This window comes from Nelusetta ayraudi, unplaced genomic scaffold, assembly GCF_046127955.1.
Source record: "Nelusetta ayraudi isolate G7.1 ecotype Tasmania unplaced genomic scaffold, CSIRO-AGI_Nayr_v1 ptg000060l, whole genome shotgun sequence".
Taxonomy (NCBI): domain Eukaryota; kingdom Metazoa; phylum Chordata; class Actinopteri; order Tetraodontiformes; family Monacanthidae; genus Nelusetta; species Nelusetta ayraudi.
In genome coordinates, this window is record NW_027466110.1 from 1,758,005 (window position 1) to 1,780,142 (window position 22,138).

A 22,138-nucleotide genomic window follows, 5' to 3' on the forward strand; every position below is an offset into this window, starting at 1 on the left:
ACGATTGTGGACAACAGCATCCCCGCTGCGCTGCACTAAAGTGTGCAATTTGGAAAACAGCTTCTATCAAAACGCTTTATTCTAAATTGTTTCATTTTGGGTTTTGTTTTTTTTCCTCCAAGAGCAATTTTTGAGTCACAGCAACTAAAGGCCTCACATCTGAAACGTGGTTGGGTGGGTAAGGAAGGACAGCACCCCCAGGGCGGCGCCAATGGTCTCCTCCCGCGGCGCTTCCCAGTTCCAGGGCACGTCGCTGGTCACGCCGCTCAGCACCACGCCGAGATCCGGGTTGGCAAAGAACCCGTGGGCCGTCTCCAGGATCTCCAGCGTGCTGACCGGCTGGGAGAGTGCGTAGAACATGGTGGGGTAGTCGATGTGGAACAGCTCCACAAAGTCCTCGATGGGGCCCCTTAGCGGCATCGGGAGGGCCTCGCGCCTGTGCCGCGTCCTCGCCGTGTTGTTCGCCCCCATCAGCTGTTGCGCAAACACAACGTGCTGTCGCTGCGGTGGTGCCAACAAATTGCTGGTGCTCGACATCTGGCTTAGCATCTCCAGAACGTTGCTGGCCAGTTCTTCGAAAAGCCCCAGGGGCAAAGGCGAGTCCGCGGCCGCATGGGTGAAAACGGACAGGAGAGGCCGCACGGAGTCGTAGATCCGAGGCAGCACCTGGGTGATCAGGTCCAGGCCGGACGCTTCTGTGGAGGCCAACCACGCGAGCATGTCGCGCAACCGGCTCGCCATCGCGCCCGGGCCACGGAACTCCCTGAATGCTTCCAAGGCTTGGTAGAGCTCGGGGGCACGGCCAAATATCCCCAGGTCGATCATCAATCCGATGGTGTCATTGATCAGCCCCGTTAGGTCCATACCGGAGAGGTCCCCCCACATGGCGTCGCCCGATGTAATGTTGAGGGAGGACAGGAAGATCATCGCTGCCTCGCCGAAGAGCGTCTGAGTGGCACTACTGTCGTGGAGGAGGTGGGAGCCGACCAGGACGTGACCCAACGCCGCCTCCACGGCATCGACGTACGGCCGTAGGGACGGGGCCACCTCGAGGAGCTCACCTGCGAGCATCTTGAAAGTGGACATGCTGAGGACAGAAGGAAAAATGGAAAAATGTTCATGCTACTGACTGGTTGATGTGAAAACAAGATGATAATGTACTTGAGGGGTGGGGGAGAAGTTTATTTCATGCAATGAAAGGTTTTCCGATTTGATCTGAAATGCTTTTCCCATTTTCATCCTGAGCTCCACTGAGGCAACCTCACAGAATTAATTATCCTGGCATGAAAAAAACTTAACAGAAAACAGGACCTTCAGCCCTCTGTTCACAGACACAGATGTTATTGATGGGGGGGGGTGGGGTGAAGTAAATTCTAACTATAAAGGGACCTTCAACTTTTAAAATTTCACTACAAACGTTGTTGGCCTTTTTTTCTATTATTTCCCAGATGAAAATCGGTTGAGTCTTTCCTCTCTGATGAACTTATTCAGCCCGACGTGGCTGATCCTTCTCACTCTTCCCGCCTCATTACTGCAGATGTCCAATAGGACGAAATCAGCTTAAGCAGACATCTGGGCTAAATTACAGTTAAGCCGCAATCTGAGTGGTCGCAGCACCTTTTCGTGACACATTTGGTTTAATGAGGTCGAATGCAAATGTCATCGCGCCCGTCACTCCGTGGCCTCGCGTGTTAATCGAAATCAGCCCCGATACATTGTGGGTGACGACGGATGGATGGATGGATGGATGGATGGATGGATGGATGATGAATGGATGGATGGATGGATGGATGGATGATGATGAATGGATGGATGGATGGATGGATGGATGATGAATGGATGGATGGATGGATGGATGGATGGATGGAAGGATGGATGATGAATGGATGGATGGATGGATGGATGGATGGATGATGGATGGATGGATGGATGGATGGATGATGAATGGATGGATGGATGGATGGATGATGGATGGTGATCAATGATGGATGGATGATGCATGGATGATGGGATTGATAATGGATGGGTGGATTATGGATGGATTGATGGATGGATTGATGGATGGATGGATTGATGGATCAACGGATGGATGAATTGATTTTTCAGTGTTCGCATTCAGAGAGAAACCATCTGAAAGTCTCAACTAGTCTCTCAACATCCCACAAATATTGCAGATTCCAACTATTTGACTGAAAGCTCCAACTTGGAACCCTTCATTATGACCAAACAATCTTTTGAAACATTTCACCACCCCGCCTGTGTCGATGGCACTCGTTTTCTGCGGACCGCATCACACAACCGTGGCCGGGGGGCGGTCACCTGTTTAGCAGCTGTAACCTCTGCAGCTGCTGGAACCAGTGGAGTTGAGCTTCGTGACTGAGGGGCCGGCCCGACAGCAGGAAGAGCTGGCTGGCGATCTCCGTGACGAGCTGCTCCGTGACGTGGTCCTGGTACAGGCTGACTCGGTAGACGGATCGCACCGCCTCCACAATCCTGGCAGCTGTAGCATTCAGGGCCATCGGTCCCACGCCCATGTGCTGTTAGGCGGCGAGCATGCGGCAGAGATGAGCAGATAAGAAGGGTGAGGTTAATTTTCACCGTGTGTCAACACTGCCACCAAGTGACAGAAGTACGGTCCTGCTGTGCCTTTAAAGGTCTCTCACAACAGTGTGTGTTTACAGATTCAGATTCTGCGTTTCTAAAGCCCTTTCGTTTTTCTTGGGTTTTTTATGTGACAGTGCCACCTGCTGGATTGTGCAAAACATGTCAGAACTAAGGAAGCCTTGAGGATGAGAGGCAAAACATCTTCAAGATCACAGGAACAAGTCCAGCTTCCCTAACAGGATGACTGAGAACCTTCATAGACATGTCTAACATAGGGTGAGGAGTCGGGTATATCAATCTGGAGATGCTGCTCCACTCTCCCACTGATTTTCTTCCACTCACGCTCATGTTTGGATGCCCGGCGGACGCCCACGCTCCGTTGTAGGCGTCGATGACGGGCTGCACACTGACACTGCACCACGCAGACATGGCCTCCGGGGTCAATCCCACCGCCTCTCGCACCGGCTCCCACGCCGCAAGGACGTCGCTGCACTTGAGCCTGCCATTGGCCTGAACGCAAAAGACAAGGTGCTCGTCATGCGTGTCTCAACCTCATTGTTGCGCGGAAAAACCAGTCCTGGGCTGAGGAGTGGCGGAGGAAGGCATGAGGGACACAAAATAATCTCAGCAATCTCACAGATGACAGGAAGACAAAGAAAAGGGCAGAATTCTCACACAGGTATCGCATTTGCCAGATAGGGTGCACGCCCAGTCGGACTGAATATGTACGGACGACATGCTCAAGCAGAGTCGTCTCCAGTTTCTGCACTACAGACAAGTCCAATTGTCTGTCTCTGACAGGCTGTTTTGTCCCAGGTGTATAGAGAATAGGAAATACTGTCCTGTGTGCCATTAAAGTTTATGGCGCGACTCGAGATGAAAGAAATCTCATTATTGGCATCCAATTAGATGTACTCTCTTCTCATTTACATGGCTAGTCTCCAATTGTAATATTGAAAATATATTTTGTCTCACAATAAAATAAAAAGTCTGTTACCATCCATTCGATAAAATGACCTTACTCCACTTTGCGGAGACAGTGTGCTAAATATCTCACAGTTCCTATTTAATATAAAGGTAATTAATTAATTGAGTGAAGTTGCGTCGGGACTAAAAAAATAAAAAGGTTTTGGTGAATAATAAGAATTTTATGGGGATTATGTGTACAATTATGCGTGCGCATCCATAATGAGAAATAATGACAATTTACAACAGCTCCTTCTCTTTCCTTCTGTTTGCCACATGTGTACAGAGTGAAGACACACACACACACACACACATATAGACACACACACACACACACACAGACGTCGAGGTATGTTTTTTTGTCAAAGTGTCCAGACAAAAGGTTGTGTGCGTCTGTGAAGTGGAAAAATACTCAATTGCACAAAGGGCATCTTTGCCTCGTCCTGGGGCTGTTGACAGACAGGCATCCTGCATCTTATTTTTGACTACAGTGTGACGACCAAAGGCACAACGGGGCGGCCGTCCACTCCCTCCTCCTCTCCGCCACCACATTCCCTCACCCAACAGCAAGGAACAGTCACTGACAGAGACAGTAGAAAAAAATGGTCAAACCTGCTGCACCGCCTTCACTGTGTCTTCAATGGCGCGCTGCATTCCTTCCACAACTTTAGACAGGTCGACGTGAGTGGCGTTGATAAGCGTCGCCATTTCCACCATCAGAGTCATCACGGGCCTCTGGAGGCTCAGCAGCAGCGCTGAAGGGAGGGAAGACAGAAGACACGGTGAGGGTCTGGCCGTGTTTGCGAGATATCCACGCGAACAGAACGCGCGTTTTAGCCATCGGTTGCGAGACAAGAGCAGCATCGAGTTTGCTCCTACCGTTCTCTGCGTGCGTCACCTTCACCAAACTTCCAGTGAAGTTTTCAAGCACTTGAATGAGAGACGGGATGGCGTCCAACACTTCTGTTTCCCTGAGCGTCGACAGCAGGGCTTCAATCATCTTTTCAAGCCTGCGACGAGTGGGGGGGGACACCACATGGTTTTAGGGTCAAGCAGCTGTAGAACTTAAAAAATCTGTTCAAAAGTGACGTTTAGGTTCTGCAGCTTACGACGGAACTCACTTGTTCCACGTGTCTTGATCCGCATCCCCACTCATCAGCTGCTCCAGGACGGGAGCAAGATGAGCGAAGGCCTCCAGAGACGAACTGGCCGTTGGAAAGTGAGGGAGGCCAGTGAGAAGTGGCCGAAGTATGTTCAAGAGTTGACCCATCTTGGGTGGGGGGAAAAAAGGGTGGAAAGTTATTTGTAGGAAACAAAGTTAATAGTTCTACTGTGGTTCAATATAAAATACATATCTGAAAAAGTCAGTCATATGAAAGCTTACAAAAGAAATCGAAAAAATAACTTAATGTGGTGAGCATATCCTGTATTTTACTTACATGGCCAAAGATCACAGGCAGATCGTCTGTTGATGCAGTCTCAAAAATTTCCCAGAGAGTCCTGTTGCCTGAAAAGAAAAGTTGCACCAACAGTTTTTGAAGGGAGTGGGGGGTTAAATGTGAACAATGAAAAATCCGACGACCACCAGACAAAAGAAAATCACTGGACTGGATTTACATCTGTTTGTCATGGTGGTGCTAGCGCTGGAATAATGGAGTGCACAGAGTGTGTTCACCACTCCCAGGAGGTTCATTGGGATTCAGCCACTTGTCCACCTACATGGGCAACTGAGGAGCTCACTTACCTTGGCCGGACTCCAGGATGAAGTGAGTCACATTGATGAGGACTGAGAGATAGAGCTGGGCTGAGTTGTTTGCCGGCAGGATGCTTTGAACTGTCTTCATCTCGTTCAAAATTCTGATGAGACAAAACATGTCCATATTTCATGTCAGTCTGAGTGGGTGCCACAGAAGTTAATCGAAGTGACGCTTCATTGTTTAGCAATGTTTTCGATTCATCAGTTGATAGTAAAATAAAGCAGAAAGCATTTTTTTGGAGGAGGACGGGTAAAATAAAACAAATGCTTTCACTGTTTTATAGCACTGATACTGTACTGACTGAAAGCTCTCAGTACTACACATGCTATTTTGCCTTTGCAAACCAGGGTCATTTTGAATCAATCACTTGGGATGGACTCAGTTAACTGCTAGTAGTCAAATAGTTTAGTTGTTCGTTTGAATGTTGCATGAGGTGCTGCAGTGATGGAGTGTTGGAATAAAGTTTATTTGGTAATCTTTTCCTAAAACCAGTTCATAATTATTGATTTTTAGCTCCTGCGATATTAAATATAATAATGTGGCAGTGTAATGAAAAATGAAGCGACATCACTCACATGTAATTCCATATGTCTGGTCCACTTGCCGTTTGGGGGACGTCAAAATAGGCTATTAGCACTTTTATCCCTGGTACCAAGTATTGGGCAAACATCTCTGGCAGCGTCTCCTGGATGATGTACTTCGTCTTTTTCAGTATGTGAATGCTGATGTTACGCGGCACATCGAAATTTGGGTTTGGCTGGAGGATGAGCTTGAGCGAGTTGTGCACGACATCCAGGATGCTCTGTTGTACTGGGGGAGTGATGACAGGCTGGTCTGCAGACAGGATCTGCAAGGCAGTTTGGGCGGCTTTCAGCACGGCGTAGATGAAGCGGTCGCTCTGCAGGCCGCCCGGTTGCTCTGCCACCATTAGCGCTTCAGTCAGGGCCCCAGTGATGTTGTTGATCATGTAGAAGAAGCTCCGCTGGTCCTCACTGAGAATGGTCCCCACTGATTTCAGCAGGAGATGAAGATCTTGCATGGGGTCGGAGAAGCTTACCAGTGAGGAATTTCCCCACTGAAGCATACTGGTGAAGACCAGCGGGATTTGCGGTTGTTTCATCCACATCTCAACGAGGCCAACGTACATCTTCACCTGATGCTTGATGGCATGCAGAACGGTTGAGTTGAGGAAAGGCGTGAGGTGTTGAGTGTCGTTCACCGCCTCCAAGTTGTTCAGTGTCAGTTCAAACATTTGGTAGAAAATCTCAAGCGATGCCAAGCCAACTGCCCTCAGCCCCTCGCCATCCAACGGCAAAGTCAGGTTCCTCATGAGGTGCTCAATCTGCCCGCTGACAAACAAGGACAAGTCTGTCTGTGCCAGCTGCAATGTCACTTGCATTTGTGCCACGTAGAAAACCGGTTGGAGAAGCACTGAGACCGAGCTGTTGCTTGTGATGTGCTCCAACTGCTCAATGTAAAAGTTTATAAGCTCCAGATATTGTCTCTGAGCGAGTAACTGGTTGTCTGCTGTCATGTTGTTGTTCAACGCTGTCTGGTTGAGGAAAAGATGGATCACATTTTCCAGCATTGTGACTTCATTCAATATGGCCGAGGTGTTCAGGTGGCTCTGCTTGAGGCTTGCTTTGACATTGGCCAGAGTTGTTTTGAGGATCTGCTCGAGAACCACAGTGGGTTCTTCACTGGGGTTAATTGGCATGACCTGGCTGATTGTGCCATTGATGATTTGGGGGATGAGGGAGAGGATGAGCGTCTCATTGCGAAGGGCGGGTACTTTTGTCAGGAAATGTGCTATCCCTTTTATCAATTCGTTAACACAGTGGACTGTCACGGCCGCATTGCTCTGGTCTCCTAAACACTCTTGAACGCTGACGATTGCCATGATGCTCGACAACAGTTCCTTCACGTCTGCCGATCCGGCAAGTGCAGCGATGTCGTTGAGCTGCTCGATGGTGACATCTGACTGCATGAGAGCATCCTGGATGGTGGACACGCTGATATCTGGTGTAGCTGTGACAAGCCTGATGAAGCGAAGAACGTTTTGGAATGTCTTCATGAGTGCTGCATCCTGCTGCGACAGCAGAAGCCGAAAAGCAGCCGATGCTACCTCTTCATACTCTTGTGATCTTAGGACAGATTTGCTCTCAACTATCTTAATGGATACGTAACCATCGGCTGAGAGCGTCATGTTTATGATCTGGTCTATGAATGTGAAGACTTCTGAAATTCCAGACAAACATTTTGGGCCATCCGCACATTGGGCCACTTGTGCCTGCAGAGTTTTGAAATCCCGGAGAAAGCGACGAGCTTCATCTTGGAGCACCGGTGGTAGGAATGCCAAAAATTTTTGGATAACAATGTCCTGGGCCACATCTGGTCCGACCTGAGTCAGGTTCTTGAGACCCTCAGGCGTCAGGAGGCCAAGGAATTCATTGGTAATGAGCTGGAGGTCAGTTACTTGGGTGCCAACCCCTCCGGGTAGTTGATGGATTCTTTGCAGTTTGTACAGAGACATCACAAAATCTTGAATCTGCCGTATGTAGCTGAGAACAATGTCATTTGGGTTTGCAGAGTCCAGCACTGTGTTTAAAAGCTCCATGGCGCTGAGGATGGCCTCCACAAGGCCTGATGAGGTTTGTGCCGTGAAAGGCTTGAGCATTTCTCTGAGTTTGGCCACGTACTCTGGGTTGAAATACTCTGAGTAGGTGAGCACAGAGTGTCCCATGATGTGTGACAGCGAAATGGTGAGGTTACTCTCCAGGGAGAAAAAGCCAAAGATCAGCCGCTCAAGTTCAGCCATTGTGGGGTCAGACTCGTTGAAGGCAAATATTTTCTGATTGAGCCTGCCGATTTTTGAGGCAACCGCGATCACCGCAGAGGCATTGAGGGGACCGTCGCCGAGGAGCAAAGGCGTCAGCGGCTGCAAACCTGTGGACTGCAGCAGTTGGCTGACCAGCGGAAGCATGATATCTGGGTTGGTGATGTTATAATCAGGCATTTTCGTGAGTTTGTTGACAAAGGCATCCGCTTGACGCAGCAGGTTCTTGAGGTAGGCAGCAAGTGGATCTTGGATCAGGTCTACTCCACTCAAAGATGATTCCAACAGATGTTTGTATATTGAACCATACGTACTTTGCAACAAACTCACAGTTCCTTTGAGAGAACTTAACATGAAAGAAAATGGAAAAATAGAACATAATGTTACCACATTATATGTATACAAATAAAAACATAAACAAAAAAGATAGCACTGTCCTAAAAACGCACTGAGATTATTGTTGATTTTATTTTTAATTTAGCTCACAGAAAGTCTTTTGCCATAGTCTAGTTGGGAGACAGTCTTCTCAGATGCAGCTTAGCAACACTCTCACTTCTTACAAATGGGTGTTTGATTCAGTTTTATTCATCGAAAAGGACCCTTGCCTCATTTTACCACCTTTCTTCCCTCACTCATGAGAAATTATTCTATTTCTTTATATTTATTTCTTCCCATGCAAAGAGTCACAGAAAGTACACCGTTTTCAGTGGGAAGCTGAAACTCAGGTAATTATTCAGAGGGCTAAATAAGTTGCTTGAGTTGAGGGCTGCCCCTCCGTATTTACGGATTAAAGATCAACAAGTTTCTTTCAGCCACGTTGTTATTATTATTTCAACTTACTCAACCAGCATGTGTTCGGTGGGTGACATCAACGTGCGCAACGAAATCTGAACAAACTCTGGCCAGTTGAAATCAGTGTTGCAAACAAGGTTTCCTGTGAAGATGTTAACAGTACCTGAAAGTGGAAAGTATGCATTTATACGTGGACTGTCTCGGTACGTTTGTGTTGAATCATTTTTTATCTTATTGCAAAACTTTTTTTTTTCTTTTTTTTTTTCAGCAAAGAGAAAGCCCGAGAGGAGATAAGACAGATCAAACTCACAGGGCTGACTCGTGTCGTCGATCCAGTAGTTCAAAATCCAGTTAACCATCTGGAAATATACCCGAACCTGTGGCCACAGCGGAGTTGCCTCCAACCTTTCTCCAAAATTAACCAGGGATAGGAAAAGACTGAGAGCAAAGAAGAAAGAAAAAAATGTCTTCAACAGTTAATTTTAAAGGTAAACATGACAGAGTGAAAAACAACATTGTGTGCAAACTAATTTACATTTCTGAGGCTGAAACTTTTGTGTTTCATGTCAAGTGTATGTGACATGTTTCATTTTAAGACCGCTGGAAAAAATGATGTGACTAGATATGACAGCCTACACTCATTCTTCGTGTCAGGTGACACTCTGTTTGACTTTCACACTGTAGAAATATACATATTGTCATCACCTTTGTTGAAGAGTCCCGAGAGCTTGGCTGCTGTTGACCAACCAGTTATGCCAGTACGCCTCGCCCAGCTTTTCAGTCAAACTTTGCCAAAGTGCCACAAGCTGCAAACCCCTCCTGTGGACTTTGTGCCACTCAGAGAGAATCATGGGAAGCGTTGCGTTGCGGCCCGCCAGGCCCACAAAGGTCTTGTTAAATTCGAGTGCCTGCCGGAACATTAAGCAAAACAAGAGTTGTTTTTCAAGAATCCACATCTCTCACGTGTTGCGTTGTCATATTGGCAGCACAGGATCGACAAAACCAGTGGGCGGTTATCTCTTAGCGCATGCTTTTCAGAGAATTAATGATGCGTGAATATCAAGAAATCACATTGCGTTAAAAAAACAAACAAAAAAAAACATTCTTGCAGGATCAGTCAAAGAGAATACATTAGAAACTAAGCCAAGTTAAATAAATGTGACTTTTTACCTTCTGAACCAATGGCTGAAACTTGGCCAGCAAGACGTGCTCCAGCGATACATTCTGACAAATGGCAGATTTCAACACCTCAGGTTTAATGCTTGATTGGTTTAAGAGCCACTCGAAGGGATCAAGGATTTCCTCGCAGGTTAAAGATCCAGATGTCAGACTCTGGTGAAACAAGTGGCAATTCAAAAAAAAAAAAAAGTCATCTACTGTATATTGTTGAACAAGAGGGCAAAACCCCCAACGAGTAATTTTCAGATGCTTGGGAATCATTTTGAATGATTCTTTTCTCCTTGTAGAGAGGAGAACATTAAGCCTCTGCAACAGTCAACATCCAAGTTGCAAACTCATCTTCACAATATCCATACTTCTCAGAGCCAAAGTGACAAATAAAGAATCTGGAGTAACAGAGAAAGACGGTGCTGAAACAAGTCAATGCTACAGTTAAAAATCCTGCAGTTCAAAAAAAGCCACAAAAAATGTAAAGTCAACTTTGAAGGTTTTCAAACCTTCATTAAATAAATAAAAAAAACTCTTAATGGTTGATCTGGTATGACGCACCACAGCAGAATAACAGGTGTGGTCTCTGATTGGCTGAGCCGAAAGAACCACAGACACACTTTGAAAATTGACAGAAATTGTCTGCTCGACAAAAGAACCAAGACATTGCTGATTGGCAAGACTTCTCAAGAACCCTTGGATTATTTAAACAAATTAAGAAAACTGAAAACAGAAAATGAAGAAAACTCAATTTAATATATTTATTTTTACTTCTGTCATCACCAGCTGCTAGTATCTTGGACACTGACTCAGCAGAAGTGTCAGCCAAAAGCATCACATCCGTGTTCAGAGACAGTGTCAAGGTTCTGATCTGGTGTGAAAACAACAGTAAATGACAAGCACATGAAAAACTTCCCTGGCTGTGCTTGTTTTACGAATTGACAATACGCCTATGTATGTGTGTTGTCTTTGGATTTGGCAAGCAGGAATAGATAGAGTCAACTTTAATGACCTCGTCTAAGCTCCGCCCCGCTGCCAACCAAGTAATCCCTGCCCGTATTGTGTGTGTGTGTGTGTGTGTGTGTGTGTGTGTGATGCTGCCTCGCTTGGAGATCACACAGCGCACAACAAAAAACAACAGCGGTCCTCTGCCACGCCACGAGACCAGTTTTTGCAGCTGTACCAGGTTGATCGCGTTCATCGCGCCGTCCACGAGGCGAGTCATCCAAGCGAGGGACTGTGTCTGGTTCGTCAGCAGCGTCAGATAAGTCTGCTGGAGCTGATTGACATCTGCCAGCGCTGTCATCGCCGTGTCTGGTCAGAAGAACAGAAGACAGCCGGGACAGAGCGGTGGCGAAAGATTAGGATCGCACTCCAGTAACGTCACCTGTTGACAAGAATCTCTGCCGGGGCTCACATGCTCACATGTATACAGTTGGAAAATCAGATTTAAGAAAAAAATAAAATTTTGTTTTTGTAAAAGGCTGAATCCATTCCACATCAGCAGGTTTCTTGATGTTATCACCAAATCAGACATGATGGAGCCACATTTTTCACCTTTTATTTGACTTTTTTAATTATCTAAGTACGTCGTAAGTTTCACTATGTGTTTCTGGTTTATCGGTAAGTGTTTGCCAGAAATTAAGTCCATCGTTTGTCTTTCTTGTCTTTTCCTTTTTTCTTCTTCTTTCATGTGTGCTTTTGTGTCACACGGCACAGTGGAGGTTTAATAAACAGGTGCGTGAGAGTGTTTTTGTGTGCGAGTGTGTGGGTGTGTGGGTGTGTGCGCGCACGTGTTCCTTTCCCGTATGCCGAGTCCCTCGGTCCCACTTTGCTTTAGATAATTCCCCCCTGAGAATGGGCGGGTCGCAGTCGCTCTATTCACCTCAAGGTCACATGACACGCGGCCCCCGCAGGGAGACGACACCGGTGACTGTGGCAGTATTATGACAAATAACAAGCCGTGCCTCTCAAGAGCGAGTGCATTATGCCTGGTTAATGCCTGACCTTTCAGCTCGGAGCGGTTGTTGTTTCAATAAATTCCAAGTTAACGCCGACAAACGTGAGGACGAGAATGTCTTGGTGTAACTGTGGTGATAATGATGAATCAACACTCACCGAGGCTCATTAGTTGTCGCTTACCTTCGACGGTTTGGAGAGTCAGGGTCGCAAACTCCATGGACTGAAAGCCGACATTGAGGATCTGCTGCGCGACCATTTTGAGCTCAGGCACCATTTTCACAATCCCCATCAGCACCGTGCCGACCTCTAAAAACCTGTGACGGCAGAACAAGGTTCCTGATTTGTGTTTTGGAATTTTTGTCTGATTAAAAACATTTAGAAATAGAATTACGTTTATTCTTTATAAGCTTATCAGGGAAAATTGTTTGTGTGTAAATTGGACGATCCATAACTCTGTCTTCAGAAATCCTAACGCCATCATTATTTGCGCCATTTGGAGTTGTTTTTTTTTTGGCTGAATTAAACAATCCAAATGAAGACTCCCTGCTGTCACTCTTCACTTACAGCGCCTCGTCAATGTTCTGAGGTTGTGCGTCCTCGCTGCGCCTGGCCCTCCAGTGTTCGGAACTCCCGTTCGGGAACCCGAAACCCGTCAGGCCGTGCAGCAGCGTCTTGGCGAACAGCAAATCTTTGTAAGCAACGTGCTTGCTCCACGCCAGGACAGTCTAGAAACAAAAAAGGAAGATCAATGGAGGGAGGCTACATGAGGAATAAAAAAACAAAACAAACAAAAAAACATGTCTTTGGTTGGATTCAATTTCAACTCAATTTGTTTGATTTTTTTTTTTGTTTCCATCACTTTTTCCCCTGAAAAGCTATTCATCTAATTTGCTGTGCCTTTTGAATAAGTTGGGGCACAGTTTATTTTCTAGGACTGCAACCACAAAAGGCTTTCGTCAGGTCCAAAATTTACGAAAAGGCACGGTGTGTAACAATGCAAAAAGCAATCTATTAATGGAAAATTGACGAAGAAAGAATATTTGTTGTTGTTGTTTGTACCCAAGATAACATGGAACAACCTAAAACAAAGAATTAATGTTAATGTTAACATTGTTTGGAATACGCTCCCATACGATCCAATGGTGCTAAACCTGACAGACTGGGCCTTTAATACCATGCCTATGATGATGCTATTTCAAGACTCGACACAACTTTACCAGCGGCAATGACTATTCTAAATTAGTGAGAGATGACACGTCATCATTCGCCGGTAAACTGGCCAGCAGGCAGTGGGGGCCGAGCCCGTGCACAAAGTGACAATGGGGTTAGCTAACGGCTCCTGATGGCGACCTGTCTCTTTAACAACATGTCTTGCAGGGAGCCCGCACTAATTGGATTTCTTTCAGGTGTCTGCTCCCCAGGTGCGACCTGGGAGATGAGGTTTGTCCGTTGCCATGGCCTGTAGCTTTCGTGCGGCCCGGGCTTATTACTTTGAATGTAATTAGCCGCGAAGGGGACACTTAGGGGAGAACAAGAAGGAGAGATAGAAAAACACTGGGCACGTGGAAGGACCTGACCAGGGACGGTATCGCCAGCACCTTTTTGTTTAATGCCTGTCGGCCATTTGTTCGTATCATGATCACAACATTCGCGACATCCCAATCTACCTGTTTAGCCAGCAGCTCGGGGCTGATCCAGTCCAGGAGCGTATCAACTATTCCCGCGCTGCACGCAGCCGTCAGCAACATACTTCTGCTGCCGCTCCCGCTGCTGCTGTAGTCGCACAAGTACCCCTGGACCATGTCTTTGTCCAGGATCAGGACCACGGCCTAAAGACAGACTCAGTCAGTAACGGTCAAACACATTTCCTAGCAAGGAACTAAAATGACCACAATCAGAAATTAATGAGTCGCATGTTGGAACTAAACGGACTCAGTTGCGAGTGACTGAGAGTGTTAAGTTAGAGCTAAACTGACTGAGACTGCCTGTGTTTGGTGTACAGGAGGAGCAAGGTGAGCTTAAAAGGACAAAAATGAGCAAAAAGCCCTGCTGGGAATTAAACCCTGACTTTTGCTTTTGCTTTGCCATAGTGTTAAAATGCAAGATTTCAAATGTGGTTTATCGAGACAGGCTAGAACGCAAACGTGAGTCACGGATGGAATAAAACCAGTTTGTCAAGTGGCTTTGGTGTTATGTTATTCCTTAGAAGTTGACTAAGAAGAAAAACATTTTTGGAATTGTACTGAAGTCTTCAGGCGGGTGGGGAGGATGCGCGTGGTTGTGAAATGTACCTTGTCCAGGGGTATCTGGTACTGGAGGAGCTCTTTCCACACGCTCATCAGTGAGTCATTGTGTGACATGATGACATCTCCCAGGGAAATAGTCACATCTAAGCACAATCAGATCACATGTTATACCCTGATGGCGTACAGCCACAAAACCCACCTGGTCACATTTCTCGGGTGTGACCATGTGAAAGGTGAAAAAACCCTGACTCTCTCAAGGGAACTCACCCCGTAGTTTTACTGTTGTGTAAATAGATCAGTGATGCATTTTATTGAAAAAAAAAAAAAAAGTTGTAGCAATGTGTAATAGTTTTTTTTTTTAAGTACATATACAAATATAAATGAGTTCAACTCATTTTTTTTTTTCATTGAATGAAGTCACCAGTTATGACATCTGTTAATAGTCGCAGAAAGGAGGCAGCCACATTGTACCGTCATGTTTCTACCGTTGGCCAGAACATTAATCTGCAACATCCTTCCTGATCATTAAATGTGAGCAAATCTGACAAGCTGCTTTGTTCTTTGATAAATATATAGCGTTTGCTTGAGTTTTGTGTTTTAGTTACTTTTTCCCGGCCAGTTTTGCAAATAGTTGAGCAGGCTGATGCTTCCGGCCAGCGGTGTGTGCACAGATGAGAGGGAACCGTTGACTTGCGGGAAATTGTTCTCGATGACAGACAAAACCCTGGAGAGATCACAGGGTGTTGGGGGGGGGGGAGACATGATGTGTGCGGTAAACACTCGACAGAACCGATGATGAGACAATGCCGCGCCTGCTGTTTCCAGTCCTTCAAGTCAAACCGTGAGACTTTAGCTGGGGATGAATTATAAACTTCATTTACAAGGCAATGCGCTTCACATGAAAATGATTTGCACACATGGGCACTAACAGCAATGACACTTACATGAGTATACAATAAATAATAAATTTAAAAAAATGTGTACGAACGTGATTGTTTTCATTTTAAAGGCCTAATGTGTAACATTTCAAATGAACTCATAAATACATATATTCTTTCCTTTTGTATGATAAAATCAGTAAAAGTAAACCACCTTTTATTTTATTAATAATATTAAGCATTTACTGTGTATTTGTATGAAGAACATGCCCAGGCTGAGGCTTTTGTGACATCACAGCTGGATCAAGTGGGATCAACCACAACATTGTTTACAAATGGCCTTCAAGGCTTACAAAATAAAAAGCTAACGGCTGTTCAAAAAAAAAGGTTGATTTTTCCGTGTGATGACACCTTTCTCCACCATTATAATCAACTTGGCTATTTTTTTAAGGTACATCATAAAAATTAGAATGCTTTCTAATTCTATTATTGTCCCTGGTATAATTTCTATTTTTTACAATTGCCGTGCCTGTTCTTGCTGCAACAACACCTTAGAAAAGCAATGGATCCAGTTGGATCATGTGTGAACGCTGAGAAAACAAAATGAGCCTGTCCTCAGAATATTTCAAGACGCGTGCTGTATGCCAAGCGGCTGTGGACCTCGCAAGACTTTTTACCGCTTTAAGTTGGTGAGGAGGTCCGTTGCGGTGTCCAGCAGGTGCTCGGCGGAGTCGAAAGTGAAGAGCCGAGGCAGTGCCAGGAGGCTTTCCCACACCGACGTCTCCTTCTGCAGCTGGTCGAACACCAGCACGGCGGCGCCGCCCAGCGCGCTCATCTGCTCCGGCTCCGTCAGCATGAGCTCCGTCAGCACCTGTTGAGAGTCGCTCACGGTTTCAGCGACGGCTGCGAGGGCCACCGCGAGTGCGTTTCGGTGAACGGTACCTGGTCGAGTGCGTGGAGGGCGGCCTCGGTCACGGTGTTGTTGGACTTGCAGAAGGTGACCATGGCATAGGCGAGCGGGCTGGGGGTCGTGACATTGACCAGGGGCAGGGCGATGCTGCAGGTCATCCTTCTCAACAGGTGCAGGGAGCCCATCATTTCCTGCAGGGCCTCCTGAGAAGGAAATTGGCCGATAAGAAAAGAAATCGACAAAAGCCCAAGTAGGAACCGGCAAACTGAGAAAACTGCAAAAATAAATCATTCACTTGACTCCCAAAATGAAAAATCTGCTACGACCCCACCTGTTTGTCACCCCTCTTGTGTGAATACACATAACGGATATGTATGAAAGTGTCTGTCAAAGTGCAGAGGCTTTAGAATGGGCAGCAGGCCGCGGTACAGAACAGGCCAAACGAGGGAAATGGGCTGGACGGAACCATTTTTTTCCCCCATTCTGCGTCATTTTTATGCGGCAAATTGTGAACGGCACCGACCTGTTCCCACAGCGTGTGGTTTGCGTTGGCGTACATGGACGACGCATTGTGAGCCTGAACCTTGTGCCCCGAACCTTGAACACAAGAACACATCGCACGTGTGGCAGTTGAAGAGAGAATTTTGAGGTCAAATAAAACGGCAGGACAAGAGCCAACGTCGTCATGCTTGAGGGACCGCTGCTGCTCTGCGAAGCGTCCGTGCAACTTTCATTGGTAATGCGGGGGGGGGACCCCTACCTAAAAGTTTCCGCAAAACGTCAACCACACGTGCGGGGTCACCGGTGTCCTGGCCTTCTTGGAACAGAGCCAGATCCCCGTCGAAGACTCTTGCAAACAGGGAAATGTTCACGGGGCTCGACCTGCAATTCAAATACATGTCCATAAGATAAGATCTCTAACGATTTTAAAAGCATCGCTCCTCTCATTCCGTGCAACCTGTCCCTCCAGTCCCATTGGGAGACATCTGCAGAAGACGCAGCCGGCAGCGCAACCGCCGGACATCAGCTTACCCAGTTCCTCACCTTCAATCAACATTCCTTTGCAGCAGAAAACGAGCCGCCAGTGTTTTTCCACCAGCAGGCCTTTCCCCTCTGGAGTAACCGTTCTCATCTTACAGACATCCACCCATCGCCCAACACTTGGTGGCCATGTTTTATTGCCTGAGAGCCTCTCAGCCTGACTCTATCCCCTGGTCTTTTTTTTTGACATCCAGTCAATATAATTTAAATAGATGTATACATACATAGTTTTCTTTTTTTTGCTCTGGTGAAGCTCTATTTTGGAGAGCCAATCAAAGCATAGGCCAGAATATTTTTGAAATTTGGGCAAAACAAAAGTGCCTCAACAAGAAAGAAAGAAAGAAAGAAAGAAAAAAAGAAAGAAAGAAAGAAAGAAAGAAAGAATGAAAGAGAGAGAGAGAGATAGTAGGTGACAGGTAGTGGTTGTGCTGATGATTTTTGCTCAGGCCATCACTCATCAGCAGTACAAGGCTGGGCAAACGGGTTCACTGTGGTTCATATTTCTTCTCTTTCTCAAACACCAGCAGTGTAAACAACACTTTGAAGCAACAAATGCAAAGCAAACAGCCCTTCACCTTTTCTGATTCACTGCAGAGCAGTGACAAGAAGCGGGTAGGAGGGAGGGACTACTTTTTAAAAAAAAAAAAAAAGAAAAGAAATCTGACAATTATGTATGCTCAGCTGCTGACAGAGTGGTCGCAATCAGTCACCTGGTTAATCAGATGTGATGAAAGACCGCTGAAATTTTTTTTCCCCACCCCACCCCAGCGTTCTTACCATATTGTGTTTGTCGTTATTACGGTACATTTGACTGAACACCCTCCGGCGTCATGTGACCATGTTGTTCTGAGGTGTGTCTGTCTCTCGTTCATGACTCAAGAACTCTCTCTTTCGTTCAATCAGACGGCAATCAGCCAACAAGAGGATGTGAGAGGTCAAAGTCTATTGCAGTGTGTGGGCAGACTTTCAGATCAGAACAAAGAAACCGGAAATGAACCGGAGATACCTCGCACTCCTTGCATGAGAACGCTGTGGCGCCGTGGGGTACTTGGACCTCGGCGTGCTGTGGCAGTTGCTGTCCGTGGTGCACATCAGCGTTTGGAGGAAAGGGAAGAATCCGGTGCTGGGCAGGTTCCGGGCTCCCGCATAACCTGGAGGTCACGTGACAAAGAAAGTGGTACACTTTTGGACGGCAACTGTTTCAAAATCCCGGTTGGTCATACAGGCACCGTTGTACCGGCTGCAAACAGGGAAAAGGCCTGAATGAAGTAGGCATTAACAGATATTCATTTCAAGAGGACGTTTTTTAATGTCTGCAGAACTATGAACTCTTGTTGTCATCACTTTAAGGACCCATGTGGTGCATATTTTCAGTTCCTTAATTTCCATTTTGGACCCGTCTCCTATCACATTCTCCTTTTCTTCCCTCCTTTCTCTTCCTCTTATCAGTCTTAGCCTTGTGTTGACAGTCTGTCAATAACACATTTAGTTTTGGCCTCCTTTTAGAATGGGGCAGAAACAAGGTGCCGGGAAAGAAAAGGAGGGTTTCTGAGAAGCGTTGCAAGCAAACAAAGCAAAGGCTGGTAAAAAAAATGTTTTAAGTTGAATAGAAAATATAAGTCAGTTTTGCATCATATGAGACTTTTACATCAGGGGGAAGTCTAGGTGATATCATTCTTTCTTTTTAACTTTGTTTCTCCTCATAATCTAGAAATTGTCCCCAGACAAAAAGATGCAACAACAGTGACGATCAGGTTTCCAGTCAACCCTCAGGCCTGTGACCTTTATCCACCACCAACATAAAGACACAGACTACGGGAACGTCTGGCAAACACTTCATTTGCCGGGAAGAAAATGCAGAGTTTGAGCAATGAGTGTTCAACGCAGTCAGGCAAATGTTTGAACGAGACACCCATCACATGTAGCTGTTACTTTTTAACTTTTATGCCTGCAAACATTGCGCCACAACAGGATTCAGCTAATTAGGAAGACATGACATACATATTATATTATATTATATTATATTATATTATATTATATTGTATTGTATTATATTATTCACTTTCTTTCGCCCAGACGAGACTGCCCAGTTTTTCTTTTTGTCTTTTGGGTGTGGTTCATCGCCCCTGTGCTTATTCCCAGTTTACAGTGAATGGAAACCAACAAACCAGCACACAGCCTTTCAGAGGCGCTGGTCCTGTTGTTCGTATTCACTGGGGAACTTAATAATACACACTGGGGGGTTTCAGGTTACTGCCAGCGAAAAGAAGTTACACTGGCTACAGTTTAAAAGCATAAAGGTTGAGTTTCCTCAAAAATGATTTGGACCTACGTCACCAGGTACGCTTTGGTGTGGTCGCAACTGATTTGTCGACGGACCAAAATCGCTAAGGGACAAAAGGCTTGTGCATATTTGCATTGTATTTGCGTTGGAAACACTCACCAGTTACCACCCCTCCCTTATTTTCTTCTTTTTTTGACAGTCAACACAACCATTGATGCGCGGTCACTCATGGCGGCACGAAGGCCGACGCACGTGGCTTATGTAACGTGAAGTCCTTTATACTTCCCTTATGTGTGTTCCCGTAAATACATATTGAAAAATAAGAAGTAAAGAAAAAACACGGCAAACAAAGAAAGGGGAAGGCTCCACTCCCAGGCAGCCATTTTTCCCAATAGTGGCGAGTTAAACAAATATCCCAGTTGAGTCAGTCACGTGGGAATGCAAAATTTGAGTATTAATTTGTGTTAATTGGTGTGGTTTTTATTCTGGAGTATGAGGATGCAGTGCAGAAGCAGAGCCTCTCAGTTGGCGTTTTTAAAGAGACAGCGTGATGGCTATAGAATCACATGTAGGAGCCACAGCTTTCGTTGATCCTGCACAAACAGGCACAAACAGCGAAGAACAACCACGAGGGGGAATTGTCAAAAATATCGAGCAGAATGAAAAATGAAGTTGGAATTGTGTTGAATCAAATATCAAATCAAATATTTGTTTTTCCGCGAGATCAAGTCAGCGATACAAACTGCTGACAGCCTTTGGACATTAAAAAAAAAAAAAAATGAGCAACAAAATTCTAAGAAGGCACTCTAAACTGATAAAGGAGTTTAGGAAGAATGAATTGTGAAGTCTAATCCAAGAACAGAAGAACAAAACAAATGCCTCAGTCAAACCAGAGTTACCAACTGGACTTTCTAACAAAAGGCTTCAACAAACCCTGCCCCACCCGTGTTCTTAACTACACACAAATCCGACTAAAATATGCAAAACATGCCACGATGGGAAAACCTGAAAAGGTTGATATGTGTGAGCGTATTTGTTTTTTTGTTTTTTTTTTAAGAAGTTAACATATTGTGTTGTTGTCCTCCTCCACCATGTAATGGACATTTTTGACTGTATTTTTGTTAGTTTAGCTCTGTTTGGTTTGGTTTTTGTTTTGTTTTGTTTTTTTAACTTACATGTGTCTGCAGTGATGGGGGGGAACTGGGTGCGGGTCACGGCAATGATGATGAAGATGATCAAAGGCCAGATGATCAGAGTCAAAGACCAAAGCTGCAGCGAGAAATAAGACACACTTCAGCGAGGAACATGGACCTGTCGTGGCTGCAAAGATTTTTTTCGATAATCTTTAACTTAAAATGATAAAAGTAACACAATGACTAAATCTATTAGTAGTAGTAGTAGTATTATTATTATTATTATTATTATTATTATTATTATTATTATTATTATTATTATTATTATTATCATTATTATTATTATCATTATTATTATTATTATTATTATTATTCACTTACTGGCTGCCTGATGATGGTCAGCCAGTTCTTCCAGAGAAGGAGTTTGAGCTGTTTGAAGAAAGCCATCACTGGGGGAGGCCGGGGTGAAGGACACGGCAGGTTTCTACAGGCAGGAGAAAGAGTCACACATTAACCGAGGAGGGAGAAGAAGTTGTCGGCTGGATAACTGACTAAGGATTTAACCATCCAAACAGAACTGTGGGGGGGTGAAATGAGTGGCGCGGAAGAAGAAAGTGGATATTGTGAAGCTGGCGGTGTGAGTAGAATTGAAAAAATGATATTTATTTACAAAATCCACAACTCTACAAATGTTTTTCACTCGAGTTTGTGAGAGAAACAACAGAAGACAATTCAATGTTAACATAATCAGACTTCTTCAGGACACTAATAAACTTGTTTTCCCCACAGTGTTTAAAAGTTCTCATCAATCCTCCCCCACCGCGCACTTGTGCAAATATTAAATGATGGAAATGATCATGAAAAAAGATACCTGCGTGCGTCTTCTTCTTCTCCTCCTCCTCCTCCTCCTTCTTCTTCTTCTACTTAATGCGATCGACTGGTTTGTAAGGCGACAGCAGCTGGCGGGCTCGTCGGCTCGGACATGGCGCTGTTAGCACGATGCCCTTTCCATGGGTCGGGGATGGAATCCAACAGAGAAGCGGGGAAGAAAAGGTGACGTGTTTTTTTTTTTAAATCCCCAAAACTGCGAGTGCGGCGGTGGTACGAAGTGTCGGAGCGAGAGGTGCGAGACTGAGACAAGCTCCACCTGTCAGAGGAATAGGTGACTTCTCCTCCCCATCCCAACCCCCGCAGTGCAGAGCAGAGCAGAGCAGTGCAGAGCAGAGGCGCCGATTTTCTCACCTTTTTTTTTCCTATACCTTTAACTGTTGACATTCCTCGGTGGTTTGAATTACTGGCCGAAGAGCTCGTTTAAAAATATTTTTAGTGTTTCTGTGACCCTGCAGGAAAAATGCCAAACAACCGTCACGTGGATCCATCAGGATCGCAGTTGTACTTGGAAGGATCGAGTCTCAGGCAGGGGGGGGGGGGGGGGATGACAGTGACGCAGAGCGGAGGGAGAGGTCCGAGGTGACAGAGGATGCACGTCAGGTCTTAAAAGAGCGAAACAAAATTAATAGATATCATCTTCTGGGGTTGCCAAGCAACTCATGTTGATGATT

At 45.6% G+C, this 22,138-nt stretch overlaps 1 protein-coding gene across 1 annotated transcript in view; it reads right to left on the minus strand.

Moving 5' to 3' along the window:
* abca12 (ATP-binding cassette, sub-family A (ABC1), member 12) overlaps window positions 1-21,645 on the minus strand; it is a 63,522-nt gene extending 41,877 nt beyond the window's left edge. Inside the window, exons 1-27 of the mRNA XM_076040382.1 lie at window positions 21,448-21,645; window positions 20,958-21,060; window positions 20,619-20,712; window positions 18,166-18,310; window positions 16,879-17,000; window positions 16,642-16,715; window positions 16,151-16,321; window positions 15,886-16,079; window positions 14,936-15,054; window positions 14,376-14,473; window positions 13,752-13,913; window positions 12,649-12,809; window positions 12,265-12,398; window positions 11,306-11,436; window positions 10,126-10,287; window positions 9,661-9,863; window positions 9,266-9,393; window positions 9,004-9,118; window positions 5,903-8,509; window positions 5,315-5,427; window positions 5,010-5,077; window positions 4,692-4,840; window positions 4,450-4,580; window positions 4,183-4,325; window positions 2,947-3,114; window positions 2,320-2,537; window positions 158-1,087 (exon numbers count right to left, since the gene is read on the minus strand). Of these exons, the coding sequence (XP_075896497.1) occupies window positions 158-1,087; window positions 2,320-2,537; window positions 2,947-3,114; window positions 4,183-4,325; window positions 4,450-4,580; window positions 4,692-4,840; window positions 5,010-5,077; window positions 5,315-5,427; window positions 5,903-8,509; window positions 9,004-9,118; window positions 9,266-9,393; window positions 9,661-9,863; window positions 10,126-10,287; window positions 11,306-11,436; window positions 12,265-12,398; window positions 12,649-12,809; window positions 13,752-13,913; window positions 14,376-14,473; window positions 14,936-15,054; window positions 15,886-16,079; window positions 16,151-16,321; window positions 16,642-16,715; window positions 16,879-17,000; window positions 18,166-18,310; window positions 20,619-20,712; window positions 20,958-21,023 (6,806 nt within the window). The 5' untranslated portion in view covers window positions 21,024-21,060; window positions 21,448-21,645. The remainder of the gene's footprint in view (window positions 1-157; window positions 1,088-2,319; window positions 2,538-2,946; window positions 3,115-4,182; window positions 4,326-4,449; window positions 4,581-4,691; window positions 4,841-5,009; window positions 5,078-5,314; window positions 5,428-5,902; window positions 8,510-9,003; window positions 9,119-9,265; window positions 9,394-9,660; window positions 9,864-10,125; window positions 10,288-11,305; window positions 11,437-12,264; window positions 12,399-12,648; window positions 12,810-13,751; window positions 13,914-14,375; window positions 14,474-14,935; window positions 15,055-15,885; window positions 16,080-16,150; window positions 16,322-16,641; window positions 16,716-16,878; window positions 17,001-18,165; window positions 18,311-20,618; window positions 20,713-20,957; window positions 21,061-21,447) is intronic.
* Window positions 21,646-22,138: the final 493 nt, after the last annotated feature.